We start from the raw sequence: 19996 nt of genomic DNA, 5'->3' as shown, positions 1-19996 counted from the left end.
TTCTGTTGAATTTCGAAAATATATTCTATTAGTAATGTGTTGTACTCCCAATATTCATGAGATCTGACAGTCAAGCACTAATTCCAAGGCTGAATTTCATTAAAATATGTTAGAATTCTTACAAGGTGCTAAATCAGTGGAATTGATAGAGACAATGATTGTTTAGCAGGGTGCTCAACAGTTCTCTAGATGTATTTAGTACTTATTAGCATTAGAAGCCTCAACCAGGATGGAGTCCAGAAGATTCACAAGACTAGTCCATAAGCCCACTTTCAGAGGTGGAGTCAGATTCATTCCATATTCTACCTTTGTGCTGGCTGGAGATTCGGAGGAAGCTAGAGGCTGAACCGGCAGAGGCAAAGAACTAGCAGCAAGAACCAAGGAGAGAGATAGGCCTCTAAAAAAGCTAACCGGGCCCAAGGAAGGAGACAAGACTTAAAAGGAAACAATAAAGGATTTGGACTTTAACTCCTGGCTGCATTTGGGGTGATTACTGAAACTGCAACAAAGCCTGCCTTCAGCGGCCCCCCAAGAAACCTGCTCCCAGAGAACAATATATTTTAGAGAAGAATATTACAAAAATAGATTGAGGGAAAAGGAAAGTTTAGGAAGATACATGTGATCTCTTCGCCATCTTGGCTCCTTTCTATGTATTTTTATACATGCTTATATATGATAAGGTATGATAAGGTATCTGTAAAAAGCTTTGCAAACCTTAAACAAAGCCTTGTTGTTCTTTGGATATTACTACATTGTTATACCCTTGAACTCTTTAGGAGAGATGATTATTTCATTCTTTATACTTGTTTTTTCTTCATTCTATCTTCCTCAGGGCTTGGGACTTTAAAGATACAAATGCTTTTGACTGATTCATTGGTTGGTTGGTTGCTTCACTTATTTTGGAAAAGTGGTTAAAGTCCTGAGGATGTTGGTCCAGTCATACATCTCTAAAGGATTGTGATAGAAGAGTAAATGGGGAGGAAGGATTTAAGGAAACTAGAGAGCATATAATCAGTAGGAAAGCTTAGTGAGGTTTGGTGAGATTCAAGGATAAGCTCTTTTGTTTCTGGACAGCTCCCTAGAAAAAGGTGAAGAGGTCCCCTTAACACTGCACTTGAGATGGTAGTGAACATCTGGAGATTATATAGTGACTGTTGAGGTTTAAGGGTGATCCCCAAAATTTTGGAGTTTCAGGCTGATGTCATGGGGAGTCTCAAAAGAATTTGCAAGCTCAGACTGAGCTCCAAGTCAAGGGGCTAAGTTTATTATAATTGTGACACCAATTATAGCAGACTAAATGCCAAAAGAAGTCAGCATCCTGGTTAGAGTAAATTGGGATAGGATAACCTAAGGGCAGAAATATATCATTTCTAATCAAATCATTTCAAATTCCAAGTGGGTTTATTGCTACATTCTCCCTAAGAGCTGCAAAACACCATTGTCCCTTCAAGTAGTTGGGATCCAAATTCATTTGGAGAATAGAAATGAAGGTCTCATCTTCTGGACCTGCTTTATGCTGATCAAGGGTATAGAACTGGCTCTACATAGTGGGGTTCAGATTGAATAGAGGAGATATGTGACTTGGAGGATGGCAGCGGCATCCAGGGGGTGTTGAGCTTCAGAATCAGGTAGTAGGTAGTATCCAGGTTGAGTAAGTAGTGGGAGGTGCAAGGCTTGGAGTCCAGAAGAGACAAAGCTCACAAAAAGTTTGAATAACAGTTGATACAGAAATATGAGTAACAATACCCTTGCAGGTAAAGGTTTTCTACCCATCTAGAGTCTTTTAGAGACATGAGAGAGTATTTAAATACTCAATTCCAGAACAGTACATAACAAATAAAGCATTTATAAGAAAATGTTTATGCCACAGGACACACAGTACAAACAAATGCTATTTCCACACTAGTAATAAACTTTTAAAACAAAATTTACCATTAAGTTACATACCTCTTAGAAAACTAGTTGTACTAAAAGTTTTTTCTCTAAACCATGCTGAAGACATTTCAGATTTAATTTCAATACAATAACAGGTCGATATCCAATTATTATTATGATTCTTATATCATTTTGAAACACTTAGAGACTTTATGTCATTTAGATATATGTCTCTAGTAAAAGGCAATGGCTAAGCCAAATACTAATTTATGTAATTATGTAGGATATAATAACTATATATTTTCAGATTGAAATTGGTAAGATCTTACATACTTGTATTGTTCTCATTGTCTCTATTGATTTTCTCTGATTATTGAAATTTGCTGTAAGAGGAAAAAGCAGGGACATGATAGACACTGGTCTATGAGGCTTCAACTTGAACCTTAGCTCTGTTTGGTTTCCGGTAATAGTCACAACTGACAACCAGTTACGTAGTAGCAATTCCACCTTATAGCCAGACTTAGGAATAATAAGGGGGGAAACATTCCTGTTCAAATGAAGACTGAAGTCAGAAGGATCTGACTTTTTTTTTTGCTTTTTAAGCAAGGGCCAAAGTTACCATCATCTCAGCTTTTGCCCAGATATAGATGTCCACTTAATAACAATCAATGGTCATATCTCTCTGAGGAGCTTTTAGCATTTTTTCTCATGGTGACTTACTGACTTAATGATCATATCCAAGTTCAAAGTGCAAAGGGATATCAGTTACATTCCCAATAGATTTTATTTCAAATAGAAAATTCACAGCTTAGAGCTAGATACATTATTTTTATTCTCATAAAGTTGTAATAATAAAAATTTACTAAGACTCACATACACTTAGATATTTCACTTAACATCTTTTACATGAATTTCTCTTCTCCTTGAATTTAAACTCATCTTGTTGCAAAGACCAATCATTAAAAATCATTTCTATATAATAAACAAGCTTTTAGATTCTCAGTAAACACACCCTATGTTTGGGAACTATATAACACATTTCTCAGGACTGATGATTTGCCCACACTGAAGGTTTCAGGAAAACTGGAAAGTTTAAAAATAAGTGTTCTTGTCAGAAACTTCAGAAAAGGGGTTGAGCTTGCAGTTCCTACCTGCCCACTTTATCTATCTTTAGGACTTTTGTGGGCTGTGTTCTTTGAAATCTCTTTCCATTCTGTGAAGGAGGAAAGAATACTGTACACCCTCATACTTCAAGGTGAATTGGTAAGGTTTTCACCTTATTCCTTTTTTTTTCTACACATAGTAATTGCCAATTTTAGGTTTAACATGATGATAATAACTCCAAATAACTTAGATAACAATTTTTAATAGCCAAATAGTCTTAGTTGTAATTTTCTCTTAACTTTGGAAATACCTAATTCTGTAAATTGAATTTACAAACTTATATTCTCTAAATTGTAAAATTAAAAAATATTGCATTTACAAAAATTATATTATAAAGCAGACTTAGCAAGGCTGATGAAATAAGCTTTCCATCTTCTTTTGGTTCAGTTTATTCTTTCCCCAAGCTGTTGCAGTTTTGGAAGTTCTCAGGAAGGGTTTGGGATTCTATCCTTATTCCCTTCAATAAGTTTTCCTTTGTTTTAGGAAGAAAATACAACAATTCTTGAAATTCAGATAGAATAGAATTCATTTCAAAAACAGATAAGAGTCTCATATAATTTACAATCAAATTTCCAACTTTAACATACAAGCCAATTTTAAAAGTTACATTAAATTAACTCAGTTTTCCTGAGATTCCCTAAATTCTCACTAGATGTTTTAGTCAAGCTCACTTATCTTTTGGTTGTTTCCCAATTCACAGAAACTTTTTCTCTCTTTGTGCACCAGTGTCAGCCTTTACTTCAAGATGCAGGTCTTCACCTTGACATTTTTATTGGCACAGCCCTAGATGTCTGACTTCAGTAATGTAATTGCAAACTGCTTGCTGCCAGAGTTTTTAAAGTAGCAAACTGCTTTTTTTTTCCTATTTCCTCAAAGTTCATGAACTTTCCAATCCTCTTACCTGTCAGTAGAAATAGATGACAATTTATATATACATTTAGTGAGCTTTGATTAAAGCTACTTTAAAACTTTTACTATCATATTTCAAATAATAAGTTTCATTGAACTGAATATATATTTTCTTTCCCTTATGCCTCCATCCATCTATCTCTGCTATAGTTAGAGAAAAAGGGGAAGAAAGAAAAAAAATTATCTTTCCTCTATGCACTATTTTCCTAGTCCTGCGGATCCCAGAAATGGTGACCTTAATTTAATTGAATTTGCTTTCAAATTACTTTACACACAAAAAATCATTTATCTTAACATTGGCATTGTAGATTGGTCACATTTAAAAACCCCCTTTCTGGTGGGGCAGAATTTGAGTCTCCTTACAATTCTTCAGCATGTTCTTTTCTTAATTTTATCAGAGATGGAAGGGGCTAACAGAGAGAGATGGGCCATAATGATCTTGTTAGCAATCCTCACAACTGAGATACATTCAGGACTCTGGGGAATGGAGCATGCTGAGTGATCAAGGTTGTGGAGAGGTTCCCTTAATACCTTTTGGGATACTTTCCCTTTTCAGCCATTCATATTAACCTTTGTGTGAAGTGAACTATATTTTTCTTTCCTAATTGAGTAGAAGGGGACTGAGGACAAGATAGGAAGTCAGAAAGGGATATAGCAAAAAGTTGCTATTTGCCAGTTTTTCCCCTATTCTCTTCAATTCTGAACTTTCTGCTAATTAACTTTTCTTCATTGCCTTTTCACAAGGAAACTGTTAATTTTGCCAATTGCTTTTAAAAACCCTTTTAAACTTTTAATAAGATTTAATCCTTATTTTTTCCTCAAAATCTACAGAATGGAACTTCAAAATTTAAGATGTTTTAGAATGGGGTGAATTCCTGCAATTACTCCCGATGTCTCAGCAATTTTTTCCTATAATCCTACAAAATGACTAACAGCTAAACTCATTAATCATTACTCTCAAAACCTTCAGGATCTGCTAAGATTTTTTTAGTGGTTCTATAATTTAAATTATCTAACTTTATTTCTGTAGTCCCCAATTTGGCCAGAGCTGGGTCCATAGATAAAAAGAAAGTCAGTCTTTCCCCCTTTTTAGATGGGAGTTAAGAATGTTAATCTTTCCTAGTGTTCTAACTGTAGCATGGAAGTTTTTTTTTTTTTTTTTCTCTTGGTGGCTGGATGCATTTTATATCTTTCAAGAATCTAGCTCACAGCACAAACATGATACAGACATTCTATAAACAGACACAGTCACAGACAAAATAACATGGAAGAGAACCGTCTCATTTGTGCCACAAGCTATAAAGGGTCTTTATTCCAATAGAACCTCATTTTATCCAACATCCTAGGGAGGGTGAAAACAGGCAAGCGCTTCCCCAGACCAGGTGTCCCTACTCAAGAGGAAATATGCCAAATTGAAAGTGTTCCCCTTGGAACTCACTGACAACCCCCACAAGCCTTTCTAGGTATTTGGCGGTGTCTCAGCTATAGAATGGAGAAAAGAAGGGGGGCTTACATCAACAAAAAGGGAGTGAAGCCAGAGGAAACCAGATTCCCCATATTGGGCCACCAGTGGGGACCCCAGACCAGCATTGTGAGGTATCTCAAAAGAATTTGCAGGCTCAGACCTATCTCCAAGTCAAGGGACAAGGTTTATTATAGTTGTGATGCCAATTAAAATGAAACTAAGTTTCCTAAAGAAGTTAGCAAAGAGCCAGGGGCAAGAAAGTAAAGGTATAGGGAAAAGTTAGAGAAACCAGGTGTTTCATGTCACTAAGATGGTAGTTTTATGACTTAGAGGTGGAGTTGAGGAGTGATCTGGTTCTGACTATGCACAGATGCAGTACCCATAATTCTCTGGACAGAACTAGCAGAGAAGGGAATCTGCTAGAAATGTTTTTAAACCAGAAACGTCTCTAGCTCAAAACAGCCACCCCATTTTGTTCCCTGAGTTATCTTTAAGCACTTTATTATTCTTGCTCATTAGTCTCAGAAACCCATTATCACTGACCAACAGCCAGCAACCATTTCGACTCAGCTCACAGTACAAATGTGATACATTCTACAAATAGACACAGTCATAGACAAAATAATGTGGAAGAGGACCATCCCATTTGTGCCACAAGCCATAAAGGGTCTCTATTCCTATAGAACCTTGTTCTATGGTCAGATAAAGTAGGGCAAGATAGCCTAAGGGAAGGAATACATCATTTCTAAGTACATCTATCCCAAGGCTGGAGGACTTCAGGATTATTGGTACATCTTTAAGAGTGGCAGCCCATCAGTGGTGGGGTGCTCTTGGATGTTATACTTATTGGTCCATTTATACTCCATTTAGTACAAGTGGCAGGAAAAGTTCTGCCAGAAATTGTAGAACTGGACAGAGTTGAACTCTGAGACACTAAACTAGGAGCTGCTTATACACCCAGAAACTGGATTAGGGTTTCTAGGAGAGTAGGGAGGAAGCTCTCAGCCCCAGTGATGCTCACCATGGACAGAATCCCAGTGGAGAAGCAGGACAGGGGTGGGAGACAGCCCCACCATATAGAAGCCATGCGTCCTACAGGATTGTGAAGGGTGGTGGAGTGGGGCAAGCTCTTCTATCATTGATCATTGGATTGACTCCCTGAAAGTGGTGACCGTTTCTGTTTTGTCTTTTTACCCTCAGTTCTTAAATACAGTGTGTGGAGCATATTAAGTGCTGAACTGGTCACAATTTTCTCAGGTCTAAGATGAAAACCACCTGAAACATGCTCTGATTATCTCCCATCCCTTTATACATGTGAGAAAGCAGATGTCCAGAGCAGCAGGATATAAGATTTAGAGTAATGGCTCCAGAGTTAGGAAGGTTTGGGTTCAAATAAAAGACCTCTCAGCTCTTAGACCAAAGGAACCCATCTGCATTGACCTCCATGCCTCCTTCTCCGGGTTCAAGGGGGTCTGCACACTGTGTGAGTGTCAGATGCCTATTTCCTCATATGTGAAAAGGAGCCTTGAGAATGAATGGCATGGCAGGTAAGGCTTTGGATTTCATGCCGAGGACACCCAGGTGTGGCTCCTGCCTTCTGTACTCAGTGACGGGGTGCAGGCCATTAGTTCATCTCACCATCTGTTTCCTCCTCTTGAAGTGCCAAGGAGGATTGCCCAGCTTCCCTTCAGAGTGTGATTTCATGTTACCTTTTCTCTGTCCCAGCTAAACTGGCCACCTTGTCATTTACATCAACTCTCCCCACAGTCCCAGAGGGTACTGTCTGCCCATCCCAACCTCTCAAAATCCTCCACTTCCTTTTTGCAGGAAGGCTGGAAGCCTGAGGATCCTTCCTCAAAGAAAAATTTTTTCTTATTGTTTATGAACAATCCTGGACAAAGTTCAGGCTTTTCTGTCTCCTCCTTTTGGACATTCCCTATTTACATCTCTTCATCCTACTTGGTTCCTTCTTACTCCTGTTCTTTTCTGAGTAAAAGTCCCACTCCTCAATTGTCTGTGTAAAACCCTGTAAAACCCTGTAAAAAGCTTAAGCTTCCTACCCTGTCATACACCGCTCCTTCTGCCATGGCCCAAAGCTGAAGAAATGGCTCTGAAGTTCCTTGTATACAGAGGCTGTGTCATTGGTGTCCATCTTTCCCCAGCTCCTAGTTTAGTATCTCGTGCATAGCAAGTACTTAATAAATGCATGAATTGTTCTGAGACACTGGGACAGCCTGACAAGGGCTTTTGGTTTAGAATCTTTTTGCCTACTCACTAAAGCTGAGTCTTGCAGTGAATGGTATCAAACGGAAGTGACTAAAATATGTTTTTCTATGCTACGTGGCCTGGTATCTTTAGAATAGCATGTTAGAGGAACTTGAGTGTATGCTATCCATGAACTTGGTTCAGAGGAAGGGGGAAGGAAGTTGGAAAGGGGGATTTTTAGTGAATACTTTCAGTGACCTTGAGTTGGAAAAGCTATAACTTAAGGATCCTCTCTGACTTTGATCTGGAGAAAGCTGGAATTGAGAAGACTTCTCTCTTTGAACTTAGGTTGGAAAAAATGGGACCTCAGAAGAATCCTCTTGGTGAACTTGGGCAGAAGGATAGTAGAACTTCAATACATTTGTTTAGTGATCTTAGAACAAAGAAAGAGGGAACTCATAGACATGTCTTGTTGAAATTGACCTGGAGAAAGGTGACTTAGAATGGATTCTCTGAGTGAACTGTTGCTGCCGAAAAGGGGAACTTTTGTAAATTCTCTAAGTGAATTTAATTTGTAGAGAGAGACTTTCTCTGGGTTCTTCCTCTAATTTGGGGGAAGGAAAAGAGAAAGAGGAAAGAGGAGAATGAGACAGAAGAAGGGAGAGAGGGGAAGTTAAAAGGGAGGGGCAAGAAGGCTACCAGGCCTCTTGAAGCTCAGCTTTAGAAAGTATAATCCCCAATTAAGGAGACAGAGAGCTCCTTCTCATTTTGGCCAGCAGGGTTTGCTTGAATCTGGAACTGGAACGGTCTTTCCTCTTCATGATGTCCAGGTTCCTTGCCTTCAGTAGGCAAGAAAAACACAACCTATAAAGCCAACAGAAAAAGGATCCATTAAATTCACTACAATCTCTTTGTGTATGTCATCCTCCTTCTCACTATTCCTTATACATGAATCCTGAATCTTTCCAGTGACTGCCAAATAGTTTTCCATCCTCCCTGATTTCTCATCAGTTGTCTCATCAGAAAGATGGGGGGATGTAAGGTTAAAGGACCTATATATTCTAGGAATCCATTTTTGCTATTGCTGTGATATTGGCCGAGACCCTTCATTGCTCTGGGCCTCCCTACATTACCTGTGCCATGACAAAGTGGATATGGAGCTTTTGGGCTCTAAAACTATGATCTGATGATTCTCTTCTTTCTCTTCTCAGAGTGCTATTACTAGCCACTTTTCTTATTTCTGATATCTGAACTCCATTTATTATTGAGTTAATTGAGAAAGTAATGGGGGCATTTATTAAGTGATCATTGTGTGCTCAGAACTGAGCTAAGTGCTGAGAAGAATAGAACTATAAGACTTAGTTAATATCCTCAAAGAGCTTAAACTCTAGTTTAAGTAAGTTAATGCTGGATATTATATGGCCATTGTCTAACTCAAGTTTAGATTAATATCAGAGAATCCCAGAGGTGGAGGCATCATCAAAACACATCTAACCCAACTAAATCTCTTCTCCAACCCTATCGGTAGGCAGCCAGAGGGCACAGTGGTTAGAGTCCTGGTCCTCAGACACTTACTAGCTACCTGGGTATGGTACCTGCCATATGACAGGCACTTTATAGATGCTTATTCTCTCTGTTCCCTCCCCAAAGTCTGGGGAGATGGAACTTAGATTGAATTTAATGTCAGATCATCCATTATCACATCCTGGCTCTTGTGTGACCCTCAGCACCTTTCTAGGCCACAGTTTGCCCTTCTGAAAGAAAATGCCATGGACACTGAACTAGATGAACTCCAGGGTCTCTTGCAGAACTTGAAGACATTCTTACTAGACTGTGTAGGCAGAAAGAAAACATTATTCTAGAGAAAAGAATCAGGGAGGAGTATGATTATTGTCCTTTGAAAAAGGGATTGAGTCAGATCTGTAGAACTAGGAACAATCTGATGAGTAAGAGTTAGCAAAAAGTAAATTTAGGCTTGCCATCCAGAAATCTTCCTAAACCTCAGAGCTGTCTTAAGTACAGGGTGCTATCTCGAGAGGTAATGCATTGGTGGGCCCTCTTCATCAGGGGTCTTCAGGCAGGAGTGGTATGGAGATTCTTGTTCGCATGCAGATTGGACTACACGCAAATTCTCTGACTGGGTGTCCAGGTCACTGCCCTACTGGGGAATTGTAGTGCATTGCTGGAGGGATATACACGGATGGAAAAGTGAATGGAAGTAGAAAATACAAGGAGAATTTCAGCCAAATGTGTATTAGTTGGACTCTTTTCTTACCAATACTTTAAAATTGATTTGAAGCCATTATCTAACGGTTATTTTTAGAAGAGTTTAGGGGAGACCTCTGCCTTTTTTCTACCATCTTGGTTCTAGCTCCGCCTGTCCCCTTTCTTCCAAACTGAAAATGCTTCCACCTCTCACCCCTTCAACTGACCTATCCTAGTGCCAGGATTACATCACGTTTCTGCTCAGGGCCACTAGATGGCTCCAGAGTAATAGAATATGCCACTTAAAGTCAGGAAGACCAGAGTTCAAATCTATGACTGGGCAAGTCCTTTATAACCTCTCTTTGCCTCAATTGCCTCAACTATAAAACGGGATAATAAGCACTTCCCTTCGAGGGTTGTTTTGACGATCAAATGAGGCAATACTCAAAGTACTTAATTCAGTGTCTGGCCCATAGTAAGCACAATATAAATGTTAGCTTATTATTCTTAATTCCTATAGTTATCAGCCATGATAGTCTCACAACAACATAATTGTGAACTTTTCTTTCTCCCACCTCTTTGGCATTTCTCCATATTACATTGGTCTTAAAGGCTAAGACCGTCACAGTGATGCACAATTCAGCAATCGTGAGGAAAAGTATCAGAGCCAACACTCCCTGTGAAACAAGAGAAAAGAGCAATGAATAGTCAAGGAGGAGGAGGGCTTCTTCAGAGTTGCACAATAAAGATGTGTCCAAAATAAAGCAGACATCCACTGGAGAGCACGTAGGGTGGCGTCACTCTGTCCCGACATGTTTAGCTTTCTTATGGTATTGCCTGTAGGACAGCATTAAGACATTCTCCATTTTAAGCATTTAGATACTATTTCCCATAAGCTTAAGATGCCAAAGTGACTTTGTCTACTAGGAGGAGGAGGCGGCTTCTTTAACCCCAGTACACACCATAGCTTGGAGGGTTTCTGTATCTTGACTCTACACTCCCCCCCACCACATTGTGTTCGGCCTTTGGAATACCCTGCAGGGTCTGGTGCTGGACACTTTTAGCACCCTGCCTTCGGGGAAGGGCTGAGATGGCTAGTTAGCCATCCCTGTCCTAATGCAGAACTCTAGCTCATGGTGGGGTTTCATGGACGTAACACATTGAACTGAGGAGAAGAGGTTTCTGGCGTATCTGGGAAAGGGTTGATAGACTAAAACCTCACACAGCATAAGAATCCCAAGTCCAGTCAGCATGATTCTTCTGTGCAGGGAAAATACTGGCTCTCTTGATAAGAGAACATGGGTTCAAATCACTTCTCTGACACTAACTTCAGTCGAGTCCCTGAAGCTTGATGGCCCTCAGCTTCCTCACTCTACAAAGAGGGGCAGAGTTGCTGAGAGTATCTCTGAAGTCTTTCTGCCTTGCAGGTCCAGATAAACCTTTACCCCCAAAGTCTATAGGCGATCTTGCTGAGATTTTTTTTTTTTCTGACACATACCAGCATGAAGATATGTGGTTCCTGATTACACTGGCCCTGGGTTTGACTCTCATCACTGATACTCTCTCACTGTGGCATATGGGGACCTCTCTGAACCTCACTTTCCTCATCTTTGAAAGTTCATACCTCATAGGGCTGTTGTGAGGAGCAAATGAAATACATTGTACATTTGGAAAACCTAAAAGCCCGAGTACTATTAGATTAAAGGCTAATATTTTGAAAAGCATCCAGATCAGACCTCTGGGGTACATTTAGTCTTGTATTCCATCTCAGACTGAGGCACCAAAGCATTTATCAGGAAAGATTCTTATACCCTTGTTGATATAGCACAGAAAGGCTATGACCCACACTCCCGCTCTTGCCTTTCCTGACTCACTAGCTTCAGCATCCATTCTTTCTAGCTTCTAGCTTCTAATGTATACCCCCCTCCCACTGAATGTCAGAAAGGACTATTTCTGTGAATTGCAAGCTGACTTCCATTAGGATTTAATGGTTCATTCCAAATTCTAGTATTTCAATATTGGGGAAATTCTATTTTTACTTCATCCAGACCATCAGAAATTCATAGATTTTTAAAATCATAAATTTAATTAACATTCTATTTTCAATTTTTATTCTTTCAAATGTGCATTGTTATCTATTATTGATTATATCTTAGCCTTTGCCTCAGTCTAGCAAACAAAACATTGTGCTGGGCTTTTTGCCAGCGGGATATGAAATGCTGCCCATTACCTAAGGCTTTCTTGATCATCCTCCACCCAACAAACATAATTATTGCCACTCTCTTCAATTTCTTTGTATTAAGTTACTTTTCTGCTGTATCTTTTCCACCAGAAGAGTGAAAACTCTTTTAGGCAGGAATTGTATTTTTTTTTTCATTTATATTCCTATCCTAGCTAGAGAGAGAGATAAGGATAAGGACTTGACTTATGATGTCCTTGGTCTAGGAAATTCTCCCAATGCTGATAAACTCTGTCTCTGCATTGTGGAAATCTTCCTGGCTTCAGGCTCAGCTTTTTACTGCACCACATTCTACCCTGTGGCCATTGAATGTTTGTTGAATTGAAATCAAAATGAAATCAGAACTTGTGGAGATTTAAGTGAATGAGGCCTTACTAGTCCACATAATTGGTCCAGCATTGTGGGATTTTGATATATAGAACAGAAGCACTCACTAGAAAGAGTGTTCTCCCAATAGCACATATGCCAGACTTGGTAGGAATCCGGCAATGGAAATAATTGTCTTCATGGAAGCTGTAAAGAATGATAGCAATCCCCGCTGCAGCCACCAGGGTGCTCACCACGCCCAAGTATAGACTGAAGCGCATCTGCAAGAGAAGGAGCAGTCAGCAGCTGGCTCTCAGCACCCCTGCCCCTTCCATCCTCACCCCCAGCTGGACGAGGTGCCACCGAACCCAAGGAGGCCGCGTCCCAGGTGGGCAAAGATAGGAACAAGTCCACCAATTAAATGGGAGATGGAGGACACCTGCGAGGGGCCGGCTGAGGCTAACAACACAAAGCCAGGAAGGCTGGACTTCCCAGGAATTCTGCAGTGGAGTCAGAAAACATATTTAAAGTCAGGGGCAGCCCAAACTGGCTACTCAGCGTGGAGTATGAAAATAATACCCAATTAAACTATTAAAAAGTATTTGACAGAATTAGAAAAAATAATGTAAAATTCATTTGGAAGAGCAAAAGGTCAGGAACTTCAAAGAAACTGGGGTTGGGGGGGAAGGGTGTATAGAGCAACAAGGTGTTACCTCAGAGGAACTGATGAGATGATGGTTCTCTAGTTCACATATATACTTAGTACTTAGCAGGGTGATGTAATGATTCTCTAAGTTCACACATAATCAGTGTGCTGTAATGAGGTAATTAGAATAAAGTATATAAGAGCCAACAAGGACTGGAAGAGAGACATTCCATCTCCCACCATCCTGGGGGCTCTCTTGCCTCCTGCAATTCTCCACTAAGACGACCAAGGCCCATCTGAAGGTTCCCCGGGCAAAGGAGACAGACTGTGAAGGAGATAATAAAGACTTTGGACTTTATTCCTGACTATTCTTGTGATTATTCTGCTGAGATCAAGGCTGGTCCGAAGGCCCTCAAGAAAGCTAACCAGAATATTACAGAAAAATGTAAAGGAAGTAGATAAATCATACTATAAGGAAGAACATTATTGAAGTATAAAATCAATAATGTCAATTATTTTAAATTAAAAATTTCTAACATAAATAAAACCTACGTATCCAAGAATAGAAGGATTGTAGAAAATTTGGGAAAAAAACTTTCATACAAAATCTCTCAGACAGAATGTGATTGGGTTAGAATACTGATGTATATAGGAAATGCTCTGTATGTTTCTAGATATCTTTAAATGTATATGTACTAATATACATACATACATATAACATATATACAGATATGTATATATATATATGTCCATGCTTCTTTGATTTATTCATGTTTTCTTCAAGTAGTGGGGAGGGAGGAAAAGAATAAAAAGTATGCAGCAGAGAAAATAAAAACAAGGAGGCAAAGAAAAGCTGGAGAGCTTTGAAAATAATGTGAATATTACATAGATTTTCTTGAAATGGAAATTTATGGTTTTGTAGTGAATCTTCTCCTATGGTCTGCTGTGTATACGACAATATTTTTTTTTCTTTTGTCATTTTGTATTTGAATTTAAAATTTAAATATATGTATACATTTAAAACAGAACAAGGGAATATTGTAGATATTCTTTAACTTGACTTTAACAGAGTATTTGAGAAAATCTCTCATATTGTCCTTGTAAAAAAAGTGGATAGGTACAGTTTATGTGATGGTATAATGAACTGGATTCAAAACTAGTGGGATGACTAAAGCCAGAGTCATCATTATTTATTTGATGTCAGCTTGGAAGCTGGTCTCCACTGGAGAATCCCAGAGATTTAGGCTTTGTCCTATGTCTAATATGTTTGTCAATAATTTGGATGAAAACATGCATATGAATTTTGGAAATGACACAAAGCTAGAATGGATAGCTAACACATCAGATGGCAGAGTCAAGATTAAATAAGATATTTAAATATTCAAATAAGATATTTAAAACAACATTGGCTTGAAAAGACTGTGATGATATATAGGATTAGACTTTGGATTTTTGATTCCGTTGATAGAGGGACTCCCACATGAAGTAATCTCTTCTACTAATGCAGGTTAGCACCTTCTCTGCAACTTGTGGTTGTGGAGATTACTGAGAAGTTTAGTGACATCCAGTATGCATCAAAGGTAGGACTCGAATGCAGGGTTTGAGGTCAGTTCTCTATCCATTACTCCATGTTTGTCTTTTCAAGATCAACCACAAAAATTTACACAAAGGGCCAAAGAATTAACATGGCAATTAAAAAGAAGGAATGACTAAATGTGACTGAAAAAGTGCTGTGGGTTTGAATGGCAGGCAATCCCAATATGAATCAACACTATGACATGGCAACCAGAAGAACCAAGGCAAGCTCCACTGGCAAGCCGTGATAGCTCATTTTCTTCTGTCCTGGTGTGACCTCATCTGGAAGATAGTTCAGTGAGATGAGATCATTTAGGAGGGCCATTGGGAGCACAGCCACAGTGTTAAAGGTCTTCTTTTCATGTCACATGAGAATTATTTGAGGGAACTATGAATGTTAAACCTACAGAGACTCACCCACCCAAGGGATGTTCAAATCTGTGACAGTTGTTGGGTCATGTGGAAATGGTCTTGTGAGGATATACCCAGTCCCAGAGGACGCAATTAGAACCAGAAGGAAATGAGGATTTGGGTCAAGGGCAAGGTAGATTAGTTTTGATATCAGGGAAAATTTTTGATACCAGTAATTAGAAATATCCTTTAAGCAAAGATGGAATGACTACTTGTTCTCCCAGAGGGAATTCCTTTTTAGCTCTATTACGCTGCATGGCCTGTATCGTAGCACAGCCAGGTGGCTCCATGGGTAGAGTGGACCTGGAGTCAGGAAAATCCAAGTTCAAATCCAGTCTCAGACACTAACTGGCTATGTGACTTTGGCCAAATCACCGAATCTTTCTCTTCCTTAGTGATCTCAACTGCAAAATGTAACATAGCATCTTATTCTGAGGTTAATCAAATGATATTTGCAAAGCACTTTATAAACTTTAAATAAATGCAAACTATCATTAAAATTATTATTATTATGTGATTATATATTGGGAATCCATGATTCTAAAGCTTTGGACCATATTTTTTTTCTGAGAATTTTTCATGGAAATTTTGGTTTTTAAGGCTCAGCGTAGCAATTTTTGAAGATCAATTTTTTTTAACCCAAACATATTGGAGCTCCATAATAATGTAGGGAGTTGATGCATTAACAAATAGAAAGTCTGATTTCCATTTAGATAGGCCATGGAAAATCACTATGGGCCTGGTGATTTCTGAAAGCTTTTAATCAGTAGCTATTAAACTACATGGAAATTTTGAAATGTTAAGAGGTTGTTCTTACCCAGCGAGGATGTTTTATTTCATTAAGAATTGTGAAGTATCCTGTAATAACATACTGTTGAGAGAACACATTGGTTAGTGGACTCAAAGTAGACCCTAAAGGGGACCCATGTATATTTTCATATACTTAAGGAAGATTTGTTGATTGACTGACATCCTCTCCCCAAGTTGTCACTAAAGCTCAGGATGGAGTCAAGGATCCCCAGGGGGAAGATAAATACCATAGTGGAATAGGTAGACTCTGGGTCAGCTATGTGCTCAATACCCAGAAGACCTTAGAGTCCAGAGTCTAGATATGTGGGGACTTCCGAAGCCATCTAATCCATTGGATTATTGGGAACCATGGCTTCTAATGCAGATTTCTTTATGAAGATGTCCACCCTCAACCCTAACCCTAGAGGTAGCTGTATGACCAGGAACCACATCATTCCTCCCTTCCCCTTTTACTAGCTTCACCAGTTAAGCCATCTTGAGGCTAGGCTCCTCAGACAGACAACAGTCTACTTACTGAAAGTGTAATTTGCACAGTGGTAACAAATGAATGTCCAGAGTGTGGCAAGGTGGCACCACCCACCAGGGGCATGACAATGGAATGACTGGGACTTACTTCTACTGCCCTCTTACCCATGGATGCGATGGGAACATAACTTCTCATCCCTGGTCATCTACAAATCCAGCCTCTCACCCATATTCTATAATCATGATCACAAACACTGCCAGGAGGTTCTGAAGGAATCTTCTATTTTGTCTCTATGTTATTTACTATACTCACACATGCTCCTGCCCAGAATGGATACCCTGTGACAAAGATAATAGGATAATCCTTTTGAAGATGAAGTTTGTTGACACTGTGCCATAAAATGTACCCCATGGCAGTGATAATAAGACCCAATAAAATCTGGAAAACCTGCATAAAGAGAAATGGGTCAAAATAAGGAGATTGGTTTAAAAATGGGTTGCTTTTTAAAAGATATTCAGCCTAATCTATTTCTTTGGAATCTCAGGAAAGGTTCCCCTGGCCCAGGATTAGGGGAGGGTGCTGAATTCTTTGGGTAACCCCTCAAAATTATTTTATCTTCTCCATCTAGATGATCCATTTGATTGTGAGCTCCTTGAAGGAAAGAGCTGATGTTTGCCTTTTTTTTTTTTTTGTATCCTCAGTATTTAACTACAATGCACATATTAAAGGCTTATTTTATTGCCTGACTGATAGGCCTTCACTTGGCTAGAGATGAGAAAGACCCAGCAGCCTGACCTCAGAAGGAGAAATGTTACATCAGAAGGATGTAAAATAGGCCTAGAGTCCTATCTTAAGAGGATGATCTCTCTGTTCTTGACTGGTCATTGTCTCTCCCAATTCAGCCCTGCCCTCACCCCTAGTTTGTCTCAGAACATTCTTAGGGTAATATCACTATTGCAGAATTATATTCTACCCATGTCAGGGGAGGATAGCTTGGGGAAGACCCAAGTAAATGTTTATATTGGCCCTAATTCTGACTCAGGGCTGCACCTGTGAAAAACCTTTCCAAGATCAGTAGTCATCCAGGTTACAATAGTTTGGGGGGGAGAGAAAAAGGAAACAAGAGATAGATCAAAATATAATTATTTTTATTCATTTAATGAAGCTTAATAAATACCTATTATGTAAAGAGCATTGATGGGGAGAGGGGTTGCATAGTGGATAGATAAGGTCCCTACAGTTGAGCAAGGGTTTCAGATTCCAGCCCATCTTTTGTGAAGTGCATTAGGATTCCAAACCAAATATTTCATGTGGAGTGAGATCTGAAGAGCAAGACCATTGATGACAAAGGGAACAAGTCTTCATGTCTTATCAATTTAGGATTTTAACTCCACTAAGTTATTCTGTCCATTTAATTTGAGCATTTATGTTTTTAATGAGTCACATCACATGTATTCTATACTGGTGGGACTTTGGGGGAGCTGCTGCCAAAACCTATTTTTCTCTTTTACTTATTCAAATGAACATTTATTAAGTAGCTACTTTGGGCAAGGCAATATGGATTGCCCAAAGTCATCGATTGCTGGCTCTTGGCAGCCCATCATAGTATTACTGTTTAGATTCTTCTCTCAAGGCTGTACTCCTGAACTTCACACACTGGAAGTATACTCAGTTCCTGTGGTTTCTCCCTCTGATTGGCTGGTTCTTCCCAGAACCTCAATTTTAAGGAGATCACCTAAGCCAATTTATCTTTATTCTTCTCTAAACTGCACTCCAGACTCTGAACTTTGTCCCTTGCATCCATCCCTTCTCAACTTTTCCTCTTGTGTGTTTTCTCCCATTAGAATGTAAGCTGCTTGAGGGTAGGATTGCCTTTCTTACAAATACTATTTGGACAGATTCAGGAGAACACTGAATAGTAACAGCAAGGTAGTGTGATAATCAATTATGATAGACTTAATTAGCACTTGTCAGCAATGAAATGGCTCAAGACAGTTCCAATAGATTTGGCTTGGAAAATGCCATCTATACCCAGGGAAAGAACTTTGGAGACTGAATGCAGATCAAAGAATACTAATTTTCACCTTTTTTTTCTTTTTCATGGTTTTTCCATTTTGTTTCCATTTTTTTCACAACATAACTAATATGGAAACATGCTTAAAATGATTGTATATCTATAAGCTATATTAGATTTCTTGCTGTCTTGGGGATGGGGGAATGAAGAAAAAAATTGGAATTTAAAATCTTACAAAAATAAATGTTGAAAACTATCTTTACATGTAATTGGAAAATATATATTTTATTAAGTGAAAAAATGCAATAGAATAAAATCAAATACTGCTTGGGAGAGAGGGAGAAGAAAAAAGATGAAAAAATTTGCATGATTAATTTTGTTGTATGTTTGAAAGGAATAGCAAGTTGTGCATAATAGATCTGCAGTTTCATGTGGAATCATCTTTTTTTTTAATTGTATAGAAATGTTTGTTTTATTCCATAAATTAAAAATAAAAACAAAAAATAGGTACTAAACTCTTAAAAAGCAAAAACTGAATACTGCTTGTATTTGCATTCTCAGCATTTAGCATAGTGACTGACTCATAATAAGTCAGGAACTGAGTATGGTTTGAAGTTTTAAATATTGAATTAAGATTTTCCTTTTTTTCCCTCTTATTCTGATAGTTATTCTCAAGAAGAATTTCCAAGTCACAAGACTAGTTTTTGTCTATAAACTTGTCTCTAATTTACCATGTTTAAAGTTTGGGTTTAGAAAGGAGGTTATTCTTAGAATCATCTGCCAATAATTGGAGCCGAGTAAATCAGGAACAGTTAAACCAGGAAGCTTTTCAAACATGGCATCCTATCTTTTACTTTCCCAGTTCAGTGATCAATAGTTATTAGATTGTTGTTGAGTTGTTTTTTTTTTTTTTTAATTATGTCTGACTCTTTATGATCTCATTTGAGATTTTCTTGGTAAAGAAACTGGACTGTCTACCATTTCCTCCTCCAATTCATTTTATGGCTGAGTAACTGACGCAAATTAGGATCACCCAGCTAGTGTCTGAGGTTGCATTTGAACTCATGGAGTCTTCCTGACTCCAGGCCAAGCACTCTATCCACTGCAATTACGCAGAAATAAAATGTGATTTCCTTGTGTCTGTGTCCCCAGCATCAAACATAGGTCTTGGTACACAGTAGTTGTTTAATAAGCACTTGTTAAATGAATGGATGGATGAGTGACATGGTCCAGGCAGAGAAGAATGATTTCTCACCCTGACCCCCACTTTGGAGGCAGTCTGACTTACCCCCATCATCTTCGGCTCCCCCTTCAGGAAGTTCAATAGGGTCTTAGGAGGCTTGTAGGGAAATGCAGTAATGACTATCTGTTCTGTTTGGAGAGGATCCTTGGGAAGTTCCTGGATCTCCACTACCCTAGACTTTGGTGGCATGGTAAGGAAATGGATTGTTTGACAGGAATATGCTAAGCGAACAGGCTGGCCAACATCACAGCCGAGATCATGCTCTGCTCCTCTGCCAAGGTTACCAGGGTAGCTTGACTGCTCCTGGACTAGGTATTAGAATCATGGAGTCACAGGACCATGGAGTCATAGTTCTAGAACCCTAGTGTCACAGAATCATGGAGCTGGTGGGAGCCTTGGCAGCGTTCATCCTACATTCGAGCAGTTGAAGAACTTGGTCATCCAGGAGCCTTTTTTCTAAGGA

General features: G+C 39.0%; 1 protein-coding gene and 1 long non-coding RNA gene across 2 annotated transcripts in view; one reads left to right on the top strand and one right to left on the bottom strand.

Moving 5' to 3' along the window:
- LOC127539929 (uncharacterized) overlaps positions 1 to 19996 on the top strand; it is a 59093-nt gene that overhangs the window by 26368 nt on the left and 12729 nt on the right. The gene's annotated exons all lie outside the window — the stretch shown is intronic.
- Positions 5579 to 19836, bottom strand: LOC127539928 (membrane-spanning 4-domains subfamily A member 14-like). Its single transcript, XM_051964383.1, has 6 exons — positions 19579 to 19836; positions 16589 to 16723; positions 15818 to 15871; positions 12497 to 12649; positions 10399 to 10500; positions 5579 to 8482 (listed from the first exon to the last, which is right to left on the bottom strand). Exons 1-6 carry the CDS (start codon positions 19720 to 19722, stop codon positions 8339 to 8341), a joined length of 732 nt encoding a protein of 243 aa, XP_051820343.1. The 5' UTR covers positions 19723 to 19836; the 3' UTR covers positions 5579 to 8338.

This window comes from Antechinus flavipes, chromosome 6 (genome assembly GCF_016432865.1).
Source record: "Antechinus flavipes isolate AdamAnt ecotype Samford, QLD, Australia chromosome 6, AdamAnt_v2, whole genome shotgun sequence".
Taxonomy (NCBI): Eukaryota; Metazoa; Chordata; class Mammalia; order Dasyuromorphia; family Dasyuridae; genus Antechinus; species Antechinus flavipes.
Note: the sequence above shows the minus strand (reverse complement) of the source record. Positions and strands in the feature narration are given on the sequence as shown.

What these genes read in the sequence shown, in the direction of transcription:
- LOC127539928 (XM_051964383.1), bottom strand. Translation starts at nt 19,722, where the DNA reads ATGCCACCAAAGTCTAGGGTAGTGGAGATCCAGGAACTTCCCAAGGAT. An exon ending in GGGAGCCGAAGATGATGGGG is followed by an intron (nt 16,724 to 19,578) that starts GTAAGTCAGACT and finishes CTCTTTATGCAG; the next exon opens with GTTTTCCAGATTTTATTGGG. An exon ending in TTGGGAGAACACTCTTTCTA is followed by an intron (nt 10,501 to 12,496) that starts GTGAGTGCTTCT and finishes CTTGTTTCACAG; the next exon opens with GGAGTGTTGGCTCTGATACT.